The sequence below is a fragment of the Temnothorax nylanderi genome, unplaced genomic scaffold, assembly GCF_030848795.1.
Source record: "Temnothorax nylanderi isolate EJ_2023f unplaced genomic scaffold, tnyl_v1.0 TNYL_tig0129_pilon, whole genome shotgun sequence".
Lineage (NCBI taxonomy): Eukaryota > Metazoa > Arthropoda > Insecta > Hymenoptera > Formicidae > Temnothorax > Temnothorax nylanderi.
This window is the reverse complement of record NW_027249191.1, coordinates 116638-143658: the sequence shown is the minus strand read 5'-3', so window position 1 is coordinate 143658 and position 27021 is coordinate 116638. Positions and strand designations below refer to the sequence as shown.

At 43.5% G+C, this 27021-nt stretch overlaps 1 protein-coding gene across 15 annotated transcripts in view; it reads right to left on the bottom strand.

Moving 5' to 3' along the window:
• Positions 1–27021, bottom strand: part of Br (broad-complex core protein) — a 68747-nt gene that overhangs the window by 19368 nt on the left and 22358 nt on the right. For 7 of the 15 annotated variants that reach the window (XM_071713716.1, XM_071713715.1, XM_071713714.1 and 4 more), the window contains 3 exons: positions 26282–26864; positions 25560–25619; positions 13902–15571 (listed from right to left, as the gene is read on the bottom strand). In XM_071713716.1, coding sequence (XP_071569817.1) covers positions 14889–15571; positions 25560–25619; positions 26282–26864 — 1326 coding nt within the window. In that variant the 3' untranslated portion in view covers positions 13902–14888. Of the gene's footprint in view, positions 1–1308; positions 6943–9993; positions 11337–13901; positions 15572–25559; positions 25620–26281; positions 26865–27021 lie in introns of those variants that run through there. The other 8 variants (XM_071713726.1, XM_071713728.1, XM_071713729.1 and 5 more) reach the window with 7 other exon arrangements.

The window sequence follows — 27021 nt, the reverse complement described above, 5'->3', positions numbered from 1 at the left end:
CTACACAGTCGAGCTTAACATTATATCGATTGCTACATCTACCGGCGCTCCCCCTTGAGCAAAAAGAAAAATAAGAATATGAAAAGAAAGGAGAAAACGTAAGGAAGCGTCTCTTTCGCTTGTCCTATCCGATTTCCGCGAATCTGCAGCGCGATGACCTCTCTGCCGATCCTCCTCTCCTAACGTATATTTGCGCGCGCGCGTTCTCTCCTCATAAATTTATAAATTCTTTAACTTAACGTTTAGGTACTTTTAAGCAACGATTTGGTAACATCAGTCAAACAATTTTCACGCATCAGTCCAATATATATATGTATATATATATATATATATATTAGCACTCGTCGCCTAATTAATTAAAACAAAAAAAAATCGCGATGTGAGATACGGATCAGTCCAAATCAGTCGTCGATCCAATTGTGTCGCAGATAGCAGCGAAATAAACTACATACAGATACATATGCAGTAAATTTATATATAATGGAACACGTCGTGATTCTCTCTCTCGGGCGAATCAGGTCAGTCGGTTATATGCGACTCGCGCGTCTCCCTACATTTCCGATGCGATAAAAGGATCTCGCGAAGCTGCGCGGCCCGCCGCGACACGTGCGAATCAACAAATATTTTCAGTCTTTCCCGTGCTCGGAAGCCTGGTAGTTCCTCAGATTGGACTTTTTTTTCGGCAGCGCCTAATCATCAGAACCGAAAGAACGTTCTTGCTCGGCTCAACGCGCCACGAGGCCACGATCTCACGCTTCGTCGCGCGTCGCTTTCAAGCCGATCGAACAAAGACCATCTTACCGTAAAAACCAACAAAGTGTTAACTAAAAACTAGAAACTTTAAAATATTACGAGCATTCGCAAGATAATTCTATAAAGCGAGTACATATAAACGTCAGTTGCGCGTCTGTGATATTTTTGCGTGGAAGACCAATCAAGCTTACGTTAATCCTAATGGTTGCCATTCTTTTTTTTTTTTATAAAGCGTCGGTATTCCCGATCGCAATATTTTTGTCAATTGCACATCCTTTTGCAAGCCGTAAAACTTCGACAGTGCACGATATTGTCATGTATCTTTACGGCATGTACGTTACAGTACATATTACATCCCCCCCCCCTACATTACTTGAAAGCGACGCGCAACCAAACGTGATAATGAAGAATGACGTCCCAACGGCTGTTACCATACCAAACTAACGAGTCTTCGATATAACGCATAAACCGGTGGTAATCTGTTGGCTGCACGATATCGCGTGTTACAGGAATATAACACAAAAGCGAAGAATTAAACGAACAGTAAACAAAGAAGACGCTCAAATAATTCTCTATTAATATATAAATTGTAGTTAAATATTCAGTCAAATTTACATTAATTTCATTAATAATTTATTATTCGCATAATATCGCTCCGACCGCTGATCAGAGGACAGATATATCTACATGTGTGTGCGTGCACATCTACATGTATACGCGTGTACATTCGTACGCGCGAAGTAATGCACGAACGTACACAAGCACGTCACACACACATATGTAAATATATATGTGTATATATATATATATATATTTATATATATTTATATATAGATATATATTCGCAATTATATTTGGCCATTTTTTTACATTAGTCACAAATTCGTTTCTTCGAATAACTCTACTAATTTAAATATTATCAATATCAGTCCTTTCTTGTCCTGACCACTATATAAAATTGTGTTCGTTATTCTCGTAATTTAAAGCTTCATTCTTCTTCCTCATCCTCTCCGTTTCCCTCGAATTAACAATCTTTTTGCCCTTGTTTTACCTCTCAGCGCACAATCTTTTCTCCTTATTTAAATTATCTGCGCTAATGCATTTCGCGTCGCACATAATTTCGCATGCCCGTCGAAATGTACAAGATGACTACAAGATGGTTCCTTGAAAGTTTCGAAAGTTCTCGCGATATATGTACATGATTTATTGCCCCGAGTATTAAAAAATCTAGTCTTCATCCGTCGTGATGTGAAAGACCTACAATTAATTCAAGAAACGTATAATCGATAACTTTTGTTTTTTTATCCGACTCGCGGAAAATCTACAAGTCAATACTTCCTGCGCATTTACATCGATATTTACCACGTAACAATTGACTAATCGATCCTAAAATATGCTCATTTTGAATGCGTTCGAAAAGATATATATACTTATTAATCCGGATTATAATGCGAGAGGCGGAAAATACGTGTGACGCAACGAGATGCATTCCATAAAACATAGTTTAACATAAATTATCATAGCCTATCTATAAATGCATTCAACGTGCATGTACACCTGCGTCCAGAGATTGCCTATACGAACCGAAGTGTGAACACACCGATATGCGAATTCGTGCACGCGCGAACATCAGTTCGTCACCCGAGACGAGAATTCGCGCGTATATTGGAATTTATGCACTTTCAGAAAAAAATATATATATGTATGGGCGCGTACCTGTCCGCACGGAACGCGCCGTGCGTTGTTTCTTTCCGGTCGATCCATTGTCGAGTTACGATTCGTTGTGCGATCGGCGTGAGAACTCGAAAGGTCTGCGGGACACAAATCGGTGGAAGACGCGACACGCGCGCGTGTGTGTGCGTAACGATAGAGAAAATTCTGGTTTATCCTGTCAATGGTACCGCGACGAATTAGCTTCAGTAGAAGAAACGATATGAAATAAGAAATTATTTACTTTACGGCAGCTAAAAGTACATTCGTGTTACGCGGGCAGGAAACGCGATAAGGCCCATCCTCGACTTGATCGCGAATTGGACCTTGCGGTTCAATCATGCTCGAGTCTTATTGTGATCCTGCAGCTTCGGTCACTCGATTCGCACTGCCACACAGACCCTTCGGTCCTATCACGATCGCCATGGTTCGGCCTTAATGCAGTTTCACTGCAATCGCTTCCTCTAGTCGCGATCTAAATTTATTATAGCTCCACTGGCATCCCCCGCGCGGGTCACGCGTCCCGATACACTCCGCAGTTACACTTCCGCCAACGTGATTCGGCCCTATCGACTTCCAGCCCTACCCGACTTTCGTATCTGTATTTCGAATGCGTATCAGGGAATCTATTTCATTAACGGAAATAACATAGGCGCTAGTCATGCCTCGCTGTTGTAAGTCAACTTCGCTTTAACTGTACACCGGTTCAAGAAAGTCTTGTCTTAAATGCAACTCGACCCATTTCAACGACCGTCGCGAAACACTCCATACTCCAACACGGTATCGACCTCGTCGCACACAATTTCGCCGAAGTGACCCCGTATACTGTGCAATCGGTATCGACGTAAACGCAATCGCGCCAACCATGTCACCCTAGTCCTCGCACGTTAGCATTATGGTGGACTTCACATTCGCTCGCAATTGTGCTCTCGACATCTCTCATCGTGTCCCAACTCTCGCGTTCGCACACCGTAAAGCGGCTCCGTCCTCAAGAAAAATAGAAGATTATCTCTCGTTAACTAGCCGAGCCCCACAACGATCGTGCTTTAGGCCGACGCGCGTGCATTCGTCTGCTCCTGCCTACTAGCGATCTATCGCGATAGCCATGTTCGCGTGACACAAAACGGTGATGTCCCAGTTATCATATAGGCTTCTTCACCAAGCGTGAATCGTCGAGGTTCTACTAAAATATAGCGGTTCACGGTTATATGCAGTGACAAGTATGTATATGTATACGGCTGCCTGTCTGTGAGTCACTTAGAATGCGAGTGATCTATCGGTTCCGGACATAACACAAGCGTCCAAAAGACCTTCAGAATTTCTCAAAACTTCTTCGGAACACGTTTCGAACGTTTTCTGGACCTTTGTATTATTTTGGCATTAACAGCACGCGTATCTTTCATCCCGACTTCCCGCCCATTTGCTCTCTCGAACTGACGAAGTCGCATTACCATTAAAAAGCCATGAGAGAAAAATGCGTCGCGACTGTTCGAGAGATTCGGTCGAACGCTCCGAAGCCGTAGAATGCGAAATGGACGAGAAGGAGCGTATAGAATGAGACATTTCGGCCGGATACCACGAAAGTGGAGTAATCTGTGTTCATGGAATATATTATAAAGCGAAGCTCCCATCGGTATGCCGCGAAACGGAAACAGCCGTAACACAATAAGAGCAAGAATAATAATAGTAATACCAATAATAATATTAATAACAATATTAACAGCAATACTAATAATTATAATAATTGCAATATACAATATGAGTAATAATAATAATAATAATAATAATAACAAAGTAAGGTACTTTATGTAAAATTCGTTAGGTATCGTAAAAACGAATGTAAGTCTATATAGGATAGCACGCGCTAAAGCATTTAATATGGAATGAATATATTAGGGTAAAATATATGCGTATATATATGTATGTATATATATATTGTATATATTAAACCATTGCATCTCACTTTTCCCGATTCAAGCGACGACGAAAAATGACGATATAAGAATATTTTCTCGCAGATTTAGGTTAATTCGATTACCCTTTTCTGCTTCGGAAAACCATATCGTGTTCTCTTCAAACCATCGGAACCATGTAAATCGGGCAATATTTAATATCGAAAACGATTAAACTCTCGAATGCTGTGCCTATCCCGAGGCTCGCTTGCAGTCTTATCGAAATTTATTTTTGGACGCTTCTACCTACACTTAGCTGGACGATCGTGTCTTCGACACTAAAAACCTTCCTCGAATAATATATCCCATTTCTCGCGATTATATCGATCTAACTAATAAAGCTTAAATTAATTCGCGTTTCATAGCCAATAAGCGCTCTTGACATGGTTTCGACAATGATTCACCTCGTTCCGCATTTCGCGAAACAATGCCGAAGCTTTAGCCAAAGTGCGTCTACAATTAAATCCCAAACTAACGATTCCGAGACGGAAGCAGCTATAATCACAGTGAGTTCAAATCTCTATGTTACAGGACGAGCTTTGTGTTCTATTCGCGAAACGGCGAAAGAAATCACGATAATTAATGTGAGTCACGATAATCGCTGTCTCTGTAGCGTCGGAAATTGTACTCAACGAGATTATACACCGACGTCAATCTCCGAAATGATATTAAAATCGGCATTCGCGTGTATCCAGTCTATTGTACGATCTGTCGTGCGACCGATCATTTATATATTCCTGTGGCATTAACAGAAATTTAAAAAAAAAAAGTAAGAGAAAAACATACGAGCGTACGCTAGAAAAATAAGTACAAGTAATTATAAAATTAAAATTACTTTTCTCTACTTTAATCCATTGGCACTGGGTCCCGTAAACCATAACGCCAGTGTGTGTGTGTGTGTGTGTGTGTGTATGTGTGTGCGAATCTTACGTGCAAAATCTAAGTAATCGCTTCCGTGAATTACGTGCGATAGGTGCGAATAAACGATTTGTTAACAACACACGCCTCGAGGATTACGCGTTGATTAGAATCAACTCGAAAATCAACTCGCAAAACCAACCCTAATTTCAATCATCTTGATTGCACCCCCGTTCAGTCTCATTCTTTTTCATCACAACTTTGTCAAGTAATTAGATCCTAAAACTTCCTTGAAAGTTCGGGAGCGCGACATCAACGTTAATATCACCGTCTCGTCATAATATCCAATTACGAAATAAAAAAATGGGAAAATATACGTATATATATATATATAAAATAACGGTGCGCGAATTCTCTACCGGTTCCCAGTTCGCGCATGATAACGACATTCACCACGTACTCTCACATCTGGAAGCACTGATTTCTCGCGGGCCGACGTTTCCTACTTTTTACAAAAATTGTTGTCGAGCGGCTGAGACACAGGAGGAAGATTTTTAAGGACACGCACGCACAAACATCGTGAACACAATGGCGACATTCGACGCAATTCCTATTGTCTCACGAAAAGTGACCGAGTTGTTTCCGATAATCGCATCTTCCTCGGATGATCGAGTGGCTAAAAGAATCCACAGATCCCGCATCCTATGGTCCCAAATGTCAAACCCATTATGACCGATGTACAATCGACAGGCGATAATAACGTAACAATTGCGTTTCGAAAAATCTCGTACAAAACGTCGGCGGTCCGTTACCGGTCAAAGGTATCAATTTTCACCGTATATTTATCGCTAAAAGTGTCCGTCTGATTCTCATCTCGCGTCGGCTTTATACGTGGCCTCGTATTAACCCTTTAACGTCTGAATTGGCAAATTGCCCCACGAATTATTTTCATGATTATGTACCGCAGCCTTCTTAGTTTCGCCATTCTAACAAGAAGATATCATGGCAAAATACATGAATTCGAAACCATGAGCGATGACAACATAGGTATTCTTAATTAAAGGATCTTTTGATAAACTAAACAAGCAAAATCAGACGGCTGTACGCGTCCAGCGTTAAATATGCGCGGTTAATAATTGTTAATCGATGAATCGAGTAACGGGCTGAAATCACTCGTCTTTCCGAACATTCGACGTCGTTTTTCGTTTGTTTGTTTTTTTGCCTTTCTTTTTGGCTAAACAGCAAGAATTCGAGAAGAGAACGACGCGATTCTCTCCGGATGGCCAACGCTGCCGACGCGACGGCCTGGTCGATCGCACGGCCGTCGCGAGCAGCGCGGAACATTTCTTTTTTAGCGTCTATTAAGCTCGTTTCGTGATGTCTCTTGGCACGTAAGACACGCGCGTGCGCAATCACTTCTATTTCTGCCTACGGTGATAGATGCTCTTGTGGTTGTTCAGGCTGTTGAGCGTCCTGAACACCTTGTGGCAGAGCGCGCAGACCGCGCTGTTCAGGGGCTGAAAGTGCTGCTGCTCTTTGTGCCGCTTTAGGGTGAGCTTCGTGGAGAGAGTCTTGCCGCACACGTCGCACGTGTAGCAGATTCCTGGTGGCAGCAGGCTACCGTGTAACGGGTGCGACAGTCGCATCGCGAGGATCGCCGAGGGCGGACCTGAGATCCGCGCGATCACATAGACACATCGATTTTTTTTTTTTATATAGATTTAGATCGCGAGAGATATTTTTTTTCCGTTCGGATGGAAATGCCGTCGAAGACGTAAGAAATGCGAACGTAAGAGAAAGAAAGAGGCAACGGCGATACGATGGAGCGTTTTTACAAAGCGGTAGACAAGCAAAGCGAGACAGGGAGAAGTTATACGTGTGAGTTGATAAATATAACAGATAGAAAAAAAAGTGGAGGCGGTGCACAAGTCGATAAATTATATGATAAAAAGCAGATTTTAAATGTGCGTTCATGAAGAAACGAAAAAGTAAAGGTAGATACATACAGGTAGATAGAAATGTAGATAACGTAAAATAGAGACATAGACAGATACATAAATGCAGATATGAACGAGCGTAAAAGAGGGAGAAAACGTAAAGTATGCAAAGAGATAAAAAAAAAGAAAGAAAAATGAGAGAAAGAGAGAGAGAGAGAGAGAGAGAGAAAGAGAGAGAATGAAATCAAGTACCATAGTCCGTTACATATGCATCGACACCCAATTAAAAAGAAATATTTCCATTACGAACCAATATTTGTGGTGTAGGAGGCACACGGAGAGCCACGTGTGTGGATGGACCCCCAGCGCAAGTCCGTGTTCGTGAAGGTAGCGGGTAGGTACACACAGAACAATGACGAACCAGAGCCAAACGTATAGCCGAGCGAGCGGGACCGGGAACAAACAAGAACAAAGATACGACTGCTATTAATATCACTGGACAAGATTAGTTACGATACGCTGCTAAGTATTCTTGCATGATTAGGGCTAGAGAGACAGGGTGATATGCCAAGGTGTTAAGGGCCAAATGTGAGGTTCTCGCTGACAGTCAAAATATGGGCAGGTCAGCTGGTTGAGGGGAAAGACGGTTTAAGGAGGAGCGGGCTTGAGGATTAAATCGGGATCGATCGAGAGCAGATCGGCAGTGGTATCGAAGGAAGTTGCTACTGAATATCCGCCGATACTCTTACTGACAGCCTGTTGAAGTGTCCCTGCGAGCCACGTACGTTGCTCGAGTACTTCGTTTCTGCTGCATCTTTAGTCGCAGAGAGATATAAATGTGGCTCGGAGCTCTGGTTTGTCATTGGTCATGCATAATAAGCGCGACGATTCGTGGACCGCCGGAGGAACGACAGTGCGATTTGCGCGGATTTCTCGTTACCGTAAAAAGACAAAGAGAGAAATCTTCGTTTGTTTTGCGTCTCGGAAGTTACTTTGCAATCGATATTTCGCTTGTTTCACAGTTTCACTTATGGCTGCATTTATGTATTTCTAGTTTACGAAACGCAATATCAAGTGTTGAAGATTTCGTTCTTTGTGATAACGAAAAGTCCGAAAAGAATCCGAAAGAGCGAAAATCCAAGACGGTCGTTTATTATAACCGTTTTGCTGTCATTGTGAAATGAAGAACAAGGATATTATAAACGCGATTCGAGTTTCATAGTCAATATAATTCGACATTTGTATCTTGCTATATGCGTGATCGAGTATTGCGCTTGGAGCTAACCAAGAAGAAATCCAGAAATGATTGATAAGGCGATAAATTATACTTCAATCCGTACTTATCGTAATTTATGAACATTTATGATGGGATACCGAATGAGACGGAAACGATGCCCGATGAGAGAAAAAAGGTATTCCAAGCGAGCTTAACAAGCAACGAAATGTCCGCACATACCTTTCTCCGAGCTGTAAAAGTAAACGTGCCACTTTCTTCCGGCATATTAACTGACTTTCGATGAAAAAAGGGTAGTATCTGTAGTATCAACAGTGGAGGCGACGACGGTAACGGTAACTAATATATATAAAATAAAAGTAACGGTCACAGTAGAGAGTGTAATAGTTAGAGGCAATAGTAGCAGGAGTGACAATAGCAGCAGCAACAATAATATGAAAACTTGCCGATAGAGAAAAATGTTAATGGCTATAACAACTACTACAACACATCAAATAGAAAAGATAATATAATGATAACATCGGAGACAAAAATATCTTTTTTCATTTATAAATAAGAGAAAGAACGATATATCCAGAAATAAACGTGCCTTTTTTAAAAAAATACGACAATTAAGTGAAAGTACATTAATACGCGCACGCGCACCCACGTACACGCACGTGCGTTCTATATCGATAAGTGTATCGTTTATTTTTAGCGATTATAATCTTTTAATGCACGTCTTGTTTACTTGCGAACATAGCTCCGACAATTTTTCCCAACATTTTTTCAATGATGCTTTCTTAAACGCGAGTGTTTGAGTAATCTAAAATAATAAGAACACATCGCTTCAAAATTGTAATTAATAATAATACAGAAACACTGTGTAAATGCTGATACATGTGCATGCACAAAGTAAAGCTTCAAAACGTGGAACAATCTGAAAAACTATGATGAATAACAATACTTATAATTTACGGATGCTTCTCCCACTTGCACTTTAAAATATCAACATTAATTCGCTTTTACACGCTATATCCAAGTTTAAATTAACCATCCTAACATAACATTAATTTTTAATAAGTAAACCCTAATTTTTAATAAATATAAACCCTAATTTTTAATATAAACCCTATTCAAATGTGATGGGCGCAAACACAATTGTGCAAAAATCAGTAAAATGTCTACAACACATTTATATTTTATTTCCGATTTAATAAATCATAGAAATTCAAAATTAAAGCGACATAAAAGTATAGAAATATTAATTTTCCGTGTGAATATCGCGGAAAACTTATTAAATCTGCAAATAGCGCTAAATAAATTGATAGAATTGGTACATATAACACGTGTGTCGTGATGGAAATATATCTTAAATCCTTGAACATGAGATCTTATTGCTAAATCACAGCAAAGAAATTCTGTCGTGGATAGGGTATAAAGGAAGGCATCATATATCAGGAAAGAAGGAAAATTAAGGAGAATGGAGGGAAAAGGAACCACTATTTTATCCAATTATAATTGCCTTGTCTAAAGGAATGTGGAGAGCGTATATTACGAATAAATTAGATACATTAAATAATATTTTATTATCCCGTATTTGTACCGCACCTTTCCTTGTATCGCCACGTAGGACGATAAACAGAAAACAGAACTTGTCTGCAATTATCGTGTGTGCTCGTCACATAAATAATATATAAAAATAACAACAAATCGCGTGGCCCTTGTCGAAAATCGAAAAAGTTATGCCTATCACATAAGTAATCGCTCAGATTCTAATACACGCGGACCTACGGTCCGATCTTTCACTCGTTTCGCAACGCTATTTACAAATAATGCAGATACCTCATTTTTTCATAAAAAATATCAATGCAGCTTTGCGCGCGTTGTCGTTCATTTGCTCGAAGCGACATACCTGAATCACCTTTTCGGCTTTCGCATTTTATTTCAAGACGTCGCTTATCCGACCTGCATTTCACCGATCGTCACAAACGAAGACGCATTGTGTTACACAGACGCCTACTTTGTCGCGAGTGCATCCCTCGCGGACGATGATAGAAAACAACCCCGGCATACATTCGCATTAGAAACCGATCAAATCCGTTTCATCGACACGCTTACCGATTCAAGTGATTCAACTCGTTCGTGATTCCTCCACGCTACTCTGCGATAAGTTCATTGACGTTACACTAGATCACATTAAGTCGCAAAACAATCGTACGATCGATCGACTTTCTTTCGCACTTTGAACTGCCTGTCTTCTCATCAGTGCTCGAATACAGTAAAAACAACGGAGAACCGAGATTTCTACGTTTCGAATCCGTCGAATCTACATATTCCGCTGTACAGCGAGAAATACGTATTTTAATCGCCGGCGATCCCCAAATTCCGGATCGCGTCGGATCTTAATCCGCATCGATAACGGCAACGTACGCCTGTGTCGCGTGAACATCCGGTACACCCTCGTCACCAAAAAATTCATGACGGAGGGAGAGAGAGAGAAAGCGAGGGGAGCAAACGGCGAGCAATCTCATCCCATTCGCGGATGCTGTTGAGGCTGGTGTTGCTGCTGCTGCTGCTGCTGCTGTTGTTGCTGTTGCTGTTGCTGTTGCTGTTGCTGCGCAGAGTAATTTCTCTCGGTGTGCTCTCTCTGGTCTCTCTGCCATTCGCGGGCCTGCGCTACTTCCTTTCTCTGTTGGTCGCTTTTGTTGTGCTGTCGATGGTAGATGCTCTTGTGGTTGCGCAGACTGTTTAGACTGGAGTAAACCCGCTTGCAGATGTTACAGATCGGTTCCTTGCTGGGCCTGGTGTGCACGTTCTGTATGTGCCGCTTCAACCGCGTTAGGGAGGTCAGGTTTTTGTTGCACGGCTCGCATCGAAACTCATCGCTCGCGCCGCTGCCGGCCAACAGACCTGGCGGCAGAACCAGACACACAGGGGTTACTACTTTTGTAGAGGTTTTTGGCACACGGAACGTCGCACGGACGTCGGACAGGTGGACAAGTAGACATTAGACTGGGGCAGGGGAGGGTTGAGATAGATAGAGAGAAAGAGAGAGAGAGAGAGAGAGAGAGAGAGAGAGAGAGAGAGAGAGAGAGAGAGAGAGAGAGAGAGAGAGAGAGAGAGAGAGAGAGAGAGAGAGAGAGAGAGAGAGAGAGAGAGAGAGAGAGAGAGAGAGAGAGAGAGAGAGAGAGAGAGAGAGAGAGAGAGAGAGAGAGAGAGAGAGAAAGGACATCATCCCCAATGTGCTTTTTTACTTTGTCCTTTATTTTTTTGGGAGGGAAAGTTTTTTTCTAGCCGCGGCCTCCCCTCTCGCGATCGCACACCACCATTTCACGCTCCTACACCACCGTCACACATTTAAGATCACACCACCACAGTTTTCGCAGCTGAGAAAATATTGTGCGCCCGTGTGCTCTCTTTTTTTTGCCTCTTAGTACTTTATTTTGCGCCTTTATTAATCGAGCATACGTCGTACCACCGTCACCCGACAAGCCGTGCCCAAACTCGTTTACGTGTTATTTCTTAAAACCACCTTAAGTTATATATGCTTTATGGGTGCTGCTACTGTCGTTGCTGCCTTGCGCCTCATTGCGTAACGTAACGATTATCATGAGGGGAACACCGGATGCAACCATTGTCACCGTATATTTCTCGTTCTTTCTCCTTCTTTATTTTTCTTTTCTTTTTTTTTGGAGATTTTCGTACGGTCAACTTCTCTGTAAAACCGACCACGTTGTCACAGTTGTCATCACGCTCGTTAATTCCTTTATCGTAATCATTATCCAAAGTCATATCGCCAAAAGTCATAGTCATTGTCAACCTCGTCGTCGATGTCAGTGTCATGTTATCGTTGTCATCGCCTCGATCTCTCTCTTATTCTCGTGCCGCTTGACCATCATCGTTATTGTAATTACTAATCATGTTATCGTCGCGGTTATTCTCCTCCATTTTTATTTCGATCGTTTGTTTCGTCTCACCTTCGAACCAGTCATCGATCTCGGCATTTCTGTACAGTTCGACGTCCATTATTGTCACGTGATCGATAGCTCCTCACCTTCAACCTCGTCAGTATCTCAACATTACTATCATCGTTGTAGTAGTAATAATTTTATCCCTCTATTAGTTCGATCATTATCATTTATAATACCGTATAATAAACGGGTTTATAACCACCATTATGATGAGTACCGTCATCGTCCTTGTCTTTGGTCGTCAATATATTCTCCAGCATTATCATTATCTCGTTCGTTATTCCTGTCTCGATTATTGCCGCTATTTTCGTTTACTGCATTTGCATTCTCGCTACAGACTACATCTTGATTTCTCTTTTCTCACGACTGATTTCGTCAAGCTCATATGGAGAGTTTTACGTGACAGATCTTTATCAAAACGTTATAAAAATAAAAGATGTAATCATTTATATAAAACATCTATAAATTATATTAGCTCCTGTAGCACTTATTGTTACTATCAAACAATATATTAATATTAATAAGTGAGAAAAAATGATTTTACACAGAAATGGCATCGAAAATGCTAAAACATCAAACAAGAAATGCTAATGTATGACGTAAGTGCTAATAATTTCATGTATAATTAATATCTCGAAATTTCAGTGATATTTTTAGAGAGTAGGACGATATAAGATGTCAAATGTTGTAATCTCTCAATTCATGTTGCTTTTCTTCCGCATATAAACTTCAAGTGATTTTACTCGACCGTAGTCCGGTTAACTGTACTTTATATAATCACGTAACGATCGAACTTGAATCTTTACTGTACTAAAAACACACTATCAAGGCGTGTTATAATATCGATCGAATACGATGACAATGGTGATAATCGCGATGCTCTAATCCGGAAGGCTCCTCTAACAAGATTCGTTTTTTTTTGGCAGCACCTCTCAGCTCGTCGCATGACGTTCATATCTTTCGAGCGCAATTAGGATAACACAGTGCAAGCAGTTCTAAAGTTCCAGCGAACAATCGTGAGCGATGAAGTTAGTGTTTCATGATCACCAGGTATATATATATCCATGTGTCGATGCATATTATTTACAGCAAAATAGAGCGTAATATCTTATATATAGATATATGTACATGTACGCGTATGTGAATATGCGCGGGAGAGTGGAAATATGTGCGAGCTGTGTACACAAATGCGATATCTGTTTCTAATGAGGTGATGCGAATGAAGCGTAATGTATTCTATATTTCATGATTAATGGCATTTTTGTAGCCTTGAGCGAAAGAGCTACCAACAGAAGTTCTTTCTTCTCGCGCGATATTTAGGCCGTGAGAGATAGCGCTCGCTCATTAGAAACAACATTTTATTTGTTATTTCTTTTTTTTTTCAATTATCTCCTTTATTTCCCCTCGCCGCTAAGTCGCGACGGTTCTATATATACGGCATTATTACGCCGCCGTTATAATAGTGGAGTCGAGTTTGTCTTAAATATAATTACAATCTCACGGGTGCAGGAACAATGCGATATTTATTTATATCAAAACGAACGCAGCTATACATCTTGTATAATCTGAGTCTTTCACGAAAACGTAACATTTTGTAATCTCTTTGTATACAACTAATGAAATGTCAGAAATTGCACAACGTCAAATAACATTTGATTGATAAATATGATCTATTATAAACAGTAACCAGTATTTTTATAACGACTTGAATTTTATAATACGCTCAATGTCGAGGAATAGATAACATCAAAACAAGTCAAACTCTTTTTCCAATAAAAACCTCAGTGGATAAATGTCGACTAGTAATATTATTTTATCAATACGAATATTAATGACTGATCTAGAAGACAAAAATAAACAGAAAAAGAGGGAATATCGAGAATTTAGAACGATATAATTTTAATGAGCCCGATTTTGATACTATCACGTGAACCCGAAATAACGTATCTGACACACTTTCGTTACCAAAAACCAAACGAAACATAATATTACAAATAAGCGTAGAGGTCATCGAAATTCAAAACTCTACAAAATTACATTGGTTCAGTTCGTTCGGCTGTAAGTTCATTAAATCAATAACTATACTCTAACTACACTGTATAATATTGCGTTTCCGGAATTCCGGCTTACAGATAAGGAATCATTATTAATAGTTTTTTTTTCTTCTTTGGTCTCAACCGAGGTAATCTGCCGGTGGAATAAACGACTAGCAACATTCCGCTCCAATACTGTTGAGATATAATTACAATACATCAGCGGTAGTGTAACATACTATAAGTGGAACACATTTATACAAAACGGGTATGTCTTCTATTGACAGCCGGTAGACTACATCCATCTCTCTCTCTCTCTTTCTCTCTTTCTCTCTCTCTTCGTAGAAATCTCCAAGGTCTGGGATCGTGTGTGTATTCTGCACACGATATTCTTAGTTCTTTTATTCGTCCTGTTTTACGATACGACGGAGAGGCTCGTCCTAGATCAGTACCGCCGGTCAATATGTAACTTCGCACTGTGCCTCGTGCTCCTTGCGGTCCTTGCGAGCGTGATACTGGCTCTTATGACTGACCAGACTATTCCTGGACTTGTAGCTCCTGCCGCACTGGTCGCAGGACAGAGATTGCGGCACGTAGAAATGCGTGTCGGCCAAGTGCCTCTGCAGGGACCAGGCGCGAGAGAAGGTTTTCTGGCAGAAATTGCAGTAAGTGCGATTCGAGGATTTGTGATCCGGTTCGTGATACGCTCGCGACGACGCGTCTACGTGTTTCGATTGCACGAGACCGTTTCGCGAACGTAGCCATCGCAGATCGAACGGCGATACGTCATTGTTCGAAGATCTTCCGGACGTTTGCGGCTGCTGTTTATCTCGAAGGCCATCGTGACGATACTCGTGCGCTGAATCGAGATCCGTGTGCCTCTCGATCGTGTGACTCGACAGGAGGCAGGACTCGAGGTCGTCCATCCGCGGCGAGATGGGCTCCGATTTCAGCACGATCTCCATCGGATCGTTAATGTTGTCTAAGAGATCGATTATCGGCAGCTCTTGGTGCTGCGGTTGCATCACTGTCTCGCCGTATCGATTTGCGCTTGTATTTTGGTTCGATTCCTGTATTTTTCGTTGGTATTCGATGTTGGTAGTGGACTGCCAACCCCCGTCCTCCTCGGCGACCTCCTGGTCTGCAACCAAAGAGGAGGGGGCTGAGTCCAACCGGATTCACGCGACATCATTTAGTACCATAACGAATAACTTTCAGTATAACGAATATTTATTCTCTCTCTTTCTCTCGCTCGCTCTCTCTCTCCCCCCCCCCTCTCGCTTTCTCTCCCACTCACACACTCTCTCTATTTATCGTCATAATAATGTAATACGCGCGATTTTTTAAGCTGATTCTCGACAAGAATGAATTCAAATGCTTTTACTAAAATGAGTAATATCCAAAGATTGTGTATTCTTAGCACAAAGTCGACGTTGAAATGAGAGCGACGTCTTGTCGTAGCGTTGCGAGACGGCGAGAGTCAATAAATCTAAACCATGACTGACTTGAGAAAGACCCAAACTAGATCTGTTCTCGAAGAGAATGGCACACAATGTCTATTCAATCTATCCAATTTAAAGTTATTTAAAATTAGAATCCTATTTATAATATAATAGCGGAAAAGAAAATGTCATTAAAACTGTCATATCGAAATCTGTAATTCTGCTCTTGACGGCGGAATTATGGAGTTAAAAGACTAGACGAGGAAAAGCAGATATGAATAATTATAAAGTAAATCCAACGTGATACATCGATGCGATTGTAAAACGGATAACGCGTTGGATTGACTCGCGTGCCATCGCCCGTGGGCGGGGCGCTTTTACTCGTCATTTATTTTAATTCCATGATTTTGCCGTGAACAATATTACAGATTAATACAGCAATTTCAAATAGATGATTTTTTTTCTTCCGCTATACATCGTTGACAGCAGGAATTTAGAGTTAAGTTTGGCTAGTTCGAACGATTCGTTGCAATTGATCTATCGAGAGCTAATTCGAACATTCGTCCGCAACCGGTCTGTATCCGAGTCGAGTCCGTCGAGAGACAACGCGTCGGCACATTTGACACCGTAACATTCATCGGGCGAAGCATGTCGGTAGGACGACAACGATCGTCGTCAACGGGAGCACGGCGGAGTTCGCGGACGCTTCTTTGCGGGATTTTACCCAGCCGGTTACCCGTGGCAACGCTACCCCACGTCGGTCCTCCGCTTCTCTACTTCGCCCTTCCTCTCTTCGTGTTTCGCGCCCCTCGTGATCCTGCCGCCGCCGCCGCCGCAGCCCGCGCGCGCGCCTCCCGGACCCCCGCGTTCACCCCGAAGCGTTTCCCCCTCGCGATACAACCGAGAAGAAGATATATACGTAGGATGTGTATTATTCTTAATAACCCCTGTATGCCGTTACGCTGTATTATGACTGATGTTGACTCTAAGCGCGCTGAGAGAAAGAGAGGAGCAGCTACGATCGATAGGCTGCTCCGCTCCAGGTAAAACGAGTCCAGGACGCGCGGGAACGTCGCGGAACATCGGGGAGAAAATTTACAGCACGAGAATTTTTAGATCAGCTTCGCGCGTGCCGTCGAATATTTAGCTATCTGCATAAATGCGACATTAACAGTCGTCCCGAGTACGACTGGGTACGCTGCAACGAATAGATTTGATCTGAATGCCGTCTGAACGATCGCTATTCCGCATTTAAACGATACGTGACATAATAATTCTTTTCTCCAACCGGTAACTGTGTAACTACGCAATTCGAAAAGAGAACGTACTCAAACGCATATGTATGAAGCATCCTTTTTTTTTCGTTTTTCCTTTAGTCGTCTCAGCTTGCATAAAACGTGCGCGTTCGAGAATATCATAAAAACCGAGAGGTAACCCGTTCTCGCGCTCTGCACAATATCCGTACCCCCAGCGACGGAAAGGATGGGCGTTCCGCAATAGGCAAGCATTATGCCGATAGACAAGCGATCCCCTTTTCTCTACGCTTGCCGGAGGAAACGGAGGGAGGATGCTGGGCTGCGGAGTGTGCACGCACGACGGCCGCGCTATTCTCTAGCCAAACCCGTTCGGACAACGGAGAGAGAGAGAGAGAGAGAAAGCACATGTTTTACGACGCGCAAGAGACATCTCACAAAGCGGCTCGAGAAGTTTTCTCATGTAGATTGTGCATCGCTATTCTTAGCGAGGAGCACTCGTTGGCTTCTCTAACAGGCGCAAACAGCGGGCTGTTAGAGATATAAGCCAGTTGCACTTCTTGCTCTCCGTCTCTCCGCGCTAATCTTCAGATTATACGAGAGAGAAAGAGAGAGAGAGAGAGAGATTTCGAAAAGCATGGAAGCGATTTAAGATGCATTCAATTACATAAACGTCTCATTAAATTCTATCATTTCGGTAATAACGCGCGACCGTTCGGACCATACGCGAAGGTCAACCGGGTAATAGCGATATTGGAATATTTTTTAACGATAAACAATACGGTTATAGAATCGTTATAATATGAAAAAACGATAATATTTATATGCGGTAGATATTACGAAGCGAGAATTACAATTGCTTATATCGATGTCACTGTTAAGTGACTTTATATCGCGCATTCTTTATTTTCCGGTCGTTTCGGTCATTTTATTTTCGACTAGATACGCGATATTAGCGACAAAGAGAAAGTTCATCGTAACTTACGACGTATAATTGATTGTATCTATCGCTTGCATAAATTCCCAGCGTCTATCCTCACAGAAATCTCAGATAAAGAAACGCGTTTATCTGAATAGATAATCGCCGATAACATCAAGGAAAGTCTATGTAGTCATAATCGCCGGTGATGCGATCATCGGTTTCCTCTTTCTTTCACCACCACGATATCTCCGTCATACTACAGCATGACGTCGCTCATTTGTGTCGCGATTATTGTGATCGATGTGTGTACCCTAATCGACGAGAACCTACGAGGAAAAGGAAAGAGCTTTGTTTGGAAGATTCGTTCGGAAGATCGTGGGCCATGACGACGAACGACAGAGCGAAAGTGCAATCGCCGTGCCCCCTGCCCCATCCCCCCCCCTCTCTCTCTCTCTTTCTCTCTCTCTCTCTCTTCCTCGCCTTCCTCTATAGCCCCTCTCTCCGAATCGCCTCGCCATTTCTCTAACACTGCTCGTCTCTCAAAATCCCTCCGCCGACTTGTCGCGTCCTCCGCCCCCGCGCCCTCGCCACCTCGCCCCGATGCCCACACTGTTGCGCAGTTTTCGAGGTCACCTCAAGTTCATCGATAATAGCACAAGCGAAAACAAGCAGCTAGACCTGAGCGTATCCCCGATAAGTACGTACTACAGATAAAAAATTCCGTCGGATTTGGTTCGGAGCGAACTTTCATTTGGCCTTGGCGGACGTCGCGCGTCCATCCGAGAATACGTACCGTTAATGCCGCGCGGCAGGGGTTCCCTAATCCGAGCTCTCTCGCGGCACGCGGCGTCCCGACGGTCACGTGGACCGAGAAACTCGCGAGGAGTACGAGGAAAGGACGTTCTAGGAGGGCAAAGTCCCGAACCGGATGCATCTCGGTGACCGAAAATCTAGAATTTTTTTCGACATTTTGAGACGAACTTAAGTAATCCGCAAACAGTGCAATCCTTTTCCGGATTACTTAAGTTCGTCTCAAAATGTCGAAAAAAAATTCTAGATTTTCGAATATACACGTGGCTACGAAAAACGTGTAATTTCGAAGATTTGGATAATCTTAATGGCTAAAAATTTATCGGGATTTAGGAGAGAGCGTGATGTTTGAAATTTCCGACGTTTCGAAATTAACAAGTCGTAAATCTATCAATCAATTTTACACGCGTATATTTGGAATATTGAAATATAAATGTTCGAAAGGGATTAAAACGGGCGATAGCTCAATTATTCGATAACGCGTATCGACTGAAATCATCGAACTCGTCGAAAATGAAAATTGGACTTTTGACGCAGAGTGATCTTTTTTTCACGCGCAATCCTAATGTAAAATGTAAAAAAAAAAACAGTTATCAAACATTAATTATGCATGACCGTGAACAATAGCGCATCGCTTTGTAAGTCATTTCTGACCAAGTCACATGGAAAGCCCGTTATCAATTTCGATGTTTCCCGCGACGACACTTCCGGCGACCCAACTTCCGGCGTGTCGCGTTAAAGAGAAAAAAAAAGAGAAAGGAATCGGCTGTCTTTTTGCCACACGTGACGCACGTGTTACGCGTAGCGGGATGAACGAACGGGGAGATTTATGGGCGAGTGCAAAAAAAATGAGAGCCACTGTGCATCAGCACGATCGCAACTACCGAAACAGCAACGAAGCGACGGTGGCTGAATGACGGATTGGGTAAAAGAGGAGAGGTGGGAGATAGTACGGAGAGGGACGAGGTATATTAGAGAAAGAGAGAGAGAGGAGATGCGCTCGCGGTATCGAATAAACAGACATGAACGAGAGACTCATATCATCCCGGCAGAAACTGACAAAATTTCGCGTGCCATTTATTCGCAGCCTCGCGAGATGGCATGCCCGGCTTCGCTTTGCCTCTCTCTCTCCCGTGACTTTTGGGTGTTACGCAACCGAAATTCCTCCTCGTATCAGCAGCGAGTTTAAAAGCCGAACGCATCGTATGAGCGATCGCGAGGAAGGATAAAAAGGAAAAGAGAGGAAAAGCTGAAACGCGAACCGACGACCTTTACATCCGATACGTATGGAATCCAGCAAAATGCCACGTGTACACGCGTGGTGTATTCTAAGCCACGAAATCCTGGGGAACAACAACTAGGAACAAGATTAATGGGAGCTGATGACGGTCGTCCGTCGAGATCTCGCTAAACGAATTCTAGATTCAACCCAGGAGGTCTATCAGAGAGGTCTTTTGGACAGCTGGTTGTAGCTGATACGAATAATCTTCCCGGACTCCATTTTAAAGATGTAATCCAAAAAGTGAAACGTAGTGCTTCGAAGAAGCGGTGGTTCACCTTGTGGATCGATATGCGCCTCTATATACATTATATATCGCTTAGAGTTGACACGCCGAAAAGGACAAACCGCGCCCGAAGTGCGAGAGCGTTTTAAGATTGCTGACAAAAGGGGCATTGAGATTAAAAAAAGGAAAGGTGCGCAAAAATACGTTCTTTTCTTTGTCTTTCTCTCTCTCCCTCTCTCTATACGGTGCTAAAAAGCGATAGAACAAATATTTGTTTAGTACCGGTGCATCGAGACTTTGCCACGCCTCCTGATACACAAGCGCAAAAAGAAGATAAACCGCACTTCGAATTCAACCTCGCAATCGATATTTTTGTGCCGCGCTAAACTTTGCGACAGATTACCACCTATCTGCGCCTCTCTACGAAAGAACGCGTCCGAAAAGAAGGAAAATAATCGGAGCGCCATGCGAGGCCGATACGCTGTACGTCTCGGTTTAAATGCATTTTCGAGGAACAAATTAAGTATTCACGAGAGAAACGAGAATACGCGGCTCCAAAAGAGAAGCAAAAGAATGCACGCGCGAATTCGATGCTCCCGCTCTCCCTCCCCAAGCTCTTATAACTGACTTTTTAGTCACGTTCCTTGAACGCGATTGCTATTTTGGAAGTTAATATGTTTTACTCTTTATTCCAAACGCATACGCATCCCATGCTGGATCAATGTCGCCCATCGCTGTCCGATCAAAATATCGTTTCTCGCATTGTGTTCAAGGATTTTAAATACAAAAGAAAAATATTGGAAGATAAGAGACATTTTCTATTACATCGCAATTTGCGATAACTGAAATTGAATAAAATGATGTATATAATGTCAAATAATGTGTGATTTAAAGAAAAAACGTCGCGCCACTTTACCTCGAAATCTCCACTGATAATTACCAACGTCATAATTGCAGCGAACCGGGACAAAGAGACTTTCAGTTCAGACTCAGAACCGATCTTACGGTTCTTGTCGGCGATTAAGCACGCGATGAAGCACGCAGTTAGTTAATGAAAAGAAGGGGCCGTCGTATCAGCGAAAAGTAGCTCTCGGTCCTAAAAATACTGCCGAATCTAATTCTCGATTACGTCCCGCGAACTGGAATGCAAGACGAAGGGCAATATACTGATTCACGAACATTGCTCGGGAGCGTGCAAGAGGCGTCGAATTCACCGTAAATATCGCATTTAGCTTTTGATACAATGCCAAGATCGCGTCATTATCATTGCTTCGCCGTTAAGACCCCGCCGCGCTTAGGGTTTACTTAGCAGCGATCGTCACGTCGAACATGACGAGCATCGTGTATCGTCTACTAAAAATTACATCAGTTCCGAAGAATTGTCTACTCAGTCTACTGGTACTTATCGACAAACACATTTAATCCGTTAAACCCTTCCGACAGAGAACGCGAAATGACTGCAGTCGACTGATGACAAATATTAGGATTAGAATACGCGAAGCTATCATATAACGACAAACAATTTATCGAATACTTTCGAAAGTTAACGTGCACGAGATATTTTGAAATATTCCGAACAAAGTTTTACAAAATACATAAACAGCGTACAAACGCAGTGCACGTTCCTCGAACGGTATCCCCGTATACCCTTCGCAGCGAAGGGGTTGCTAATGCTCCTGAGACCCGTAAACATGATAAATATCTTGAATCTTCGTAAGAGATGCGCCCGACGAGACGCCTTCGAAGTGATCGGTTTCGCGCGAGGCTGTTCTCTCTCGACGAGTGACATTGCATAAATTCCGGTCAGCAGCGAGTGCCGTGCGCGTTGCTGCTGCGTGTCGCAAGATATTCTTCGCCGAAACTAGCGGAGAAAAGAAAAAAAGAGACCTATTGATCCTCAAAAGCCGCCGGTCGCGCTGGTCTTTCGTTCGGCGCGCGAACCGGCAAGATATAATTTAATGTATCTAATGATTCGCGGAGAGTGAGTGGCAGGAACGTGAGTGGCGTACCAAGGTCGTCGTATTTTTAGTTAGGCCAATGTTTAGTTGGCCACGTTCGTTCTCGTCGGAGATAGAGGGACCTTGAAATTCGCGGATAACATCTGCAGCCTTATCGACGCGGCGGTCCCCAATCCGCCTCCTCCTCTTTCTCCTCCTCTCCCTCTCTCTCTCTCTCCCCCCTTGTCTCTCCCCCCCCTTTCTCTTTTCCCCCGCTTTGCGTTCCCTGGCGATAAACTTTTTCAGTACTAACCTAGTATAAGCCAGCCGTTCAAATATTAATCGACAATGCGAGGCCGCACCTGAATTTGCACAACCGACCGATCGACCGATCGGCTGATTGTCGCGCATTTGTCAAAGTTTTCTCCTCCTCCCTCCCCCCAGCTCCGATTTCCTCCTCCCCCCTCCCCAAGGATACTAGCGAAAAAGATATATGCGCAATCGAAAAAATGCGTCAGCCAGACTATCATGGTCTCCGTCGCGGCCGATGACGACTGCCGTCAACTCGGGGAACATTCTCGCCAGCTGAGACTCGGTCGAAGCCGCGAAAACGCACGCACACACGCACGCACACACACACACATACGTCGCGTTCGATCGGATATATTTCTTTTTCTTTTCCCCGCACACACTCGCATTCAGACGCGAGCGCGCTCAATACGGCGCGGCTGCCGAAATCCGCTTGTGGAAGGTCACGCACACCCAGAAGTACGCCATTCTTCGTTCCCGTAATTATTTGCCATTATCGTTAGCGGGGAGGGCGACTCCTGTATCACCTTAAGCGATGTAATCGCGCCATTACGTCGACGTAAGCGGTCAGGCTCCGTCTCTTTCGACGCGCGTCGGCAGTGCGATAATTTTCGATATACGGGTCGCCATCGGCATTCCCGTTTCTCGTTTAATTCCCCGTTTCGTATGGTAGTTGAAACTTGTAATAACTTGGTAACGCCATAACTCGGCATTCTAATTCTCTGGCGTCTTTTTCCACCTTTCGTTAAGTATCGTAGATAATTTCATTGTTAAGAATGCACCGTTTTACAGATAGAAAAAAAAAATTATTAGACCTATCACATCCTCTTTTACGACAATATACGTGTGCTATGCGCATACGAATGATCAATGAGAATCCCGGAAACCGAAGTTGCGAGACGTAATTTCCGGCGCTTTATCGATCAATCATATTGTATTATTTTCTTTTCTTTTCTTTTCTTCGATCGTACCTACGCGTGCAACGAACGTCACGGCGCCATATCGGCGATATCACGCCGCGTATATTGATTCTATTGCAAAACGTTAACACACGGGGGCAACGTTAACAACACACGGATACGCAGCCCGTTCAATCGAGCGATACAAGCACGTCAACGATCGATTATCGAGAAATCGGCAACACTTATGTCAACGACACTCAAAGCATCCGGCGCTGATAGTTGGATTCCCGATCGGGAAACCGGCGAATGCGATACGCATACACAAACGCCGGGGGCGCGTCGCCCTGCGCGTCATTAACCCCCTTCTTTTTAGGCCCCGGCGACGCAACCCTCTCGTGGGTGTCGCGGTGCGCGGCGCGCCACGAATATTGCACAGTGATGCCAAACTCTGGTGCACACTCCATTCCATTTCTTTTACGCCAATTGCGTTCGCGTGTACATCGTCGTGCCGACATTAATAACGGCGGTTCGATGTTCGAGCGAATGTATCTGCTGCGGCCAGCGTGAATTTTTCGCGCGAGTCGATAAAATTGTCGTCGGGCCCAAAGGCGTCGCTCTGCCCACGTAACTATGCTCTTTATTCAACCGCCTCGGCTATAGAAAAAAAAAACAAGAAAAAATACTGGTAGGTATACAAGGTGTCTCAGAGAGAAGTTTTTCGGAGTGAATTATTTGTCCTTTTACGATTTTTAGATGCAAGAGTCCAATTTGAGCTGAAACTGCTTTATGGAACATTTTTTTAAGAAGTATAGTTTCGGCTTGTCTAGGAATGTCTCACAAAAGTTATAGGCACAATTAACAATTAGCTACTCGAAAATATTCTACGTATAGTATTGACAGCAACATGAAAACGTAGTATAGCAATAGCACATCGATGATAATAATATCTATATATATTATAGTTGATACATTTTTGACACATTTCAGTGCTCTGCCCTATTTAATTGCCTTATGTTACAAATATTCCGTTCTGAATAATATATTCTGAAATTCTCGCATATTTTTCCCGGGACACCTTACACCCATATTGATTTGAAGCATAAATAGATAAAAATATCGAAATTATATGTCTACACTTTTATAAAAATTTATAAAATGACGCGTGAAAATTGACGAGTAAAAATAATTTTTTTAACGTAATATCTGCGAAGTACGTATATGTAATATCAAACGCAACGCGTATATATGTTTCCGATACATAGATATAACGTAATAAAGCACATTTGTGAAACGTGCCGCGCGCGGATTCACCTCTTATACGGAATCTAGATAAACCGTGATAATAAATTCGATCGTATTCGTGTATTAAAACGTAGCGCAACGACGTTTGACGTGTTAACGAGCATAAGTTACAGTCGACGAGCGTGCTTGTGCGCCGAAATTTTGCAAGGACGACGCGACATTCCGAGAATTACATTTCCGAGCTCGGCTGTAAGATTACGGTTACCGAGCTCGGCCGTGTCCACTCGAAACTGTGGAGCCGCATGTGCTCCGCGTAGTGATTTTTTTTTTACATGATTTTTATGATATGCAAAATGTAGGCGATTCGTAAATGGTGCCGTAATAGTAATGATGATATCGATGATTTTGGAACGCATGCCAATTAGAAGAGATTTTAATAATCTTCCAAGCAGATAGTAGTGCTCTTTCACCGCAACCAGTAAACATTTTCATTCACGTAATTTGTGATTTGTGGTTAGTTTGATATAACTGCACAAGTCCTTAGTTACTTTTATTAGAGCGAACCGCTACATCGCGTACGATCGAGGTCTGCCGCGATGTATCGACTGTCAGTGGAAGAATAATAAAGTAGCGCAGAGTGCCCTTAAAAAAATCAAAAGAACGCACATTGAACGCACGTTTCTACGGCCGCGTGATAACGAGTGCTACATATATAGCGGGAGCGTGATATCGATTTACCTCGACTTCTCAAGCAATTCTAATGATTTCAAAAGGGCAAAGAGCTAAAAGAGATTCAAGTTTCCTTACCTTGCGAAGTGCCCGCTAGATCCGGTGTCTGCAAGCCGTGGCCCAACCCTGGAAATTTCACTATCGTCACACGTAGCAACAGCAATGCCATCGCGCGCAAAAACTCAACAACGGCCTGTACGCAATTTCGCAATTAAAGAAGAAAAAAAACGCGTGGTGATGCGAACGAGGGTGGTGCGGACAAAAATCGGTCAACTGCGAAAGCGGAGTGCTATACGCCAAGAGCCGAGAACTCCAGTCGCGCAGACGATGCGTGCTCAAACGGTGCTCAAAGGTCTAAATCAAATCGACGGAAGCAACTGAATATCTTTCTTAAAATGCAAAATAAAACAACTCAGGCAGGAGTGTTGGCAGTAACCAATATATAGTTCGACTCAAACCGTGACTTGTAATTCGACGTGCACGTAATGAGAAATACCGCTATATGGAACAGAGACCGTATGCGCTGGAGAGACGATCAGTCGCGTACGCTCAACCCTTAAGTGCAGAAAAATAAAACATACATACAGCGACGTAATTACATTTCCTGAAAATCTAGATTTATCCTTTCTTCAAGTCCTTTCATTCAAGGCCTACCTCAGCTTGAATAGAAAGTTGATAGTCCGAGATTAATATCGAGCAGTCACTCGCGCACTTAAGGGTCAAAGGGTGAACGCAGCCGAAGGGCTGCGAATTGGTCTGTGCGTACAGGCCCACCACGGGCTCCGGTGCCCCGCACATACCTGATAACGGCGTGTGATCGGTGGTGAGCGCCGCCATACTGAAGTTGAAGCTGCCGGGCGTCGACGTGAAGAGCTTGCTTTCCGGCAGGAAGTTCTGCGCGGACGTGTGCTCCGGTTCCGGCTCGTGTTCGTTGCTGCTCGCGGACGCGGGCGGCCGGTCCGACGCCGCGGCGCCGGAATCCGACGAGTCCTCGTTGCCGGCGTTACCGCCGCCGTTGCCGCCGGTCAGCTCCAACGGCTCGCACTTTATATTGTCCTCGACGAGGCTGTTCTCGTCGTGTAACCCGTTGCCCTCCACCTTCGTCGACAGGTGGTTGTTCTTGACCATCGAGAAGTCCGTGGGCGTGGCGTCGTTGTTGTTGAGCGGTGGCGACGGCACCCGCGGTCTCTTGGCCGACTCGTCGTGCGGGTCCGGGGTGCGTCTCTCGTTTCGACGTATCTGGGCACGGCGCAGGAGCTGCTGCACCGTGGTCGGCGTCGGGGTCACGGGCGTAGGCGAGCCGCCGCGAGGGAAAGTCTCCTCCGACTTCTCGTGGAACGGCAGGTGATTGCCGCCGGCCGCTAACGCGCGGACATGCGACAGCTGAAAACAAAAATGGAACGGCAATGGTAGTATTAATTATACAGACTACAGCACACAGACAAACACGTACGCACGCGTGCACGCACACTCCACTCCTACACACGCTCCCAGATCGGCCGTAATTACTGAGAGACCGTCGCGATACGCGAGCCGGATT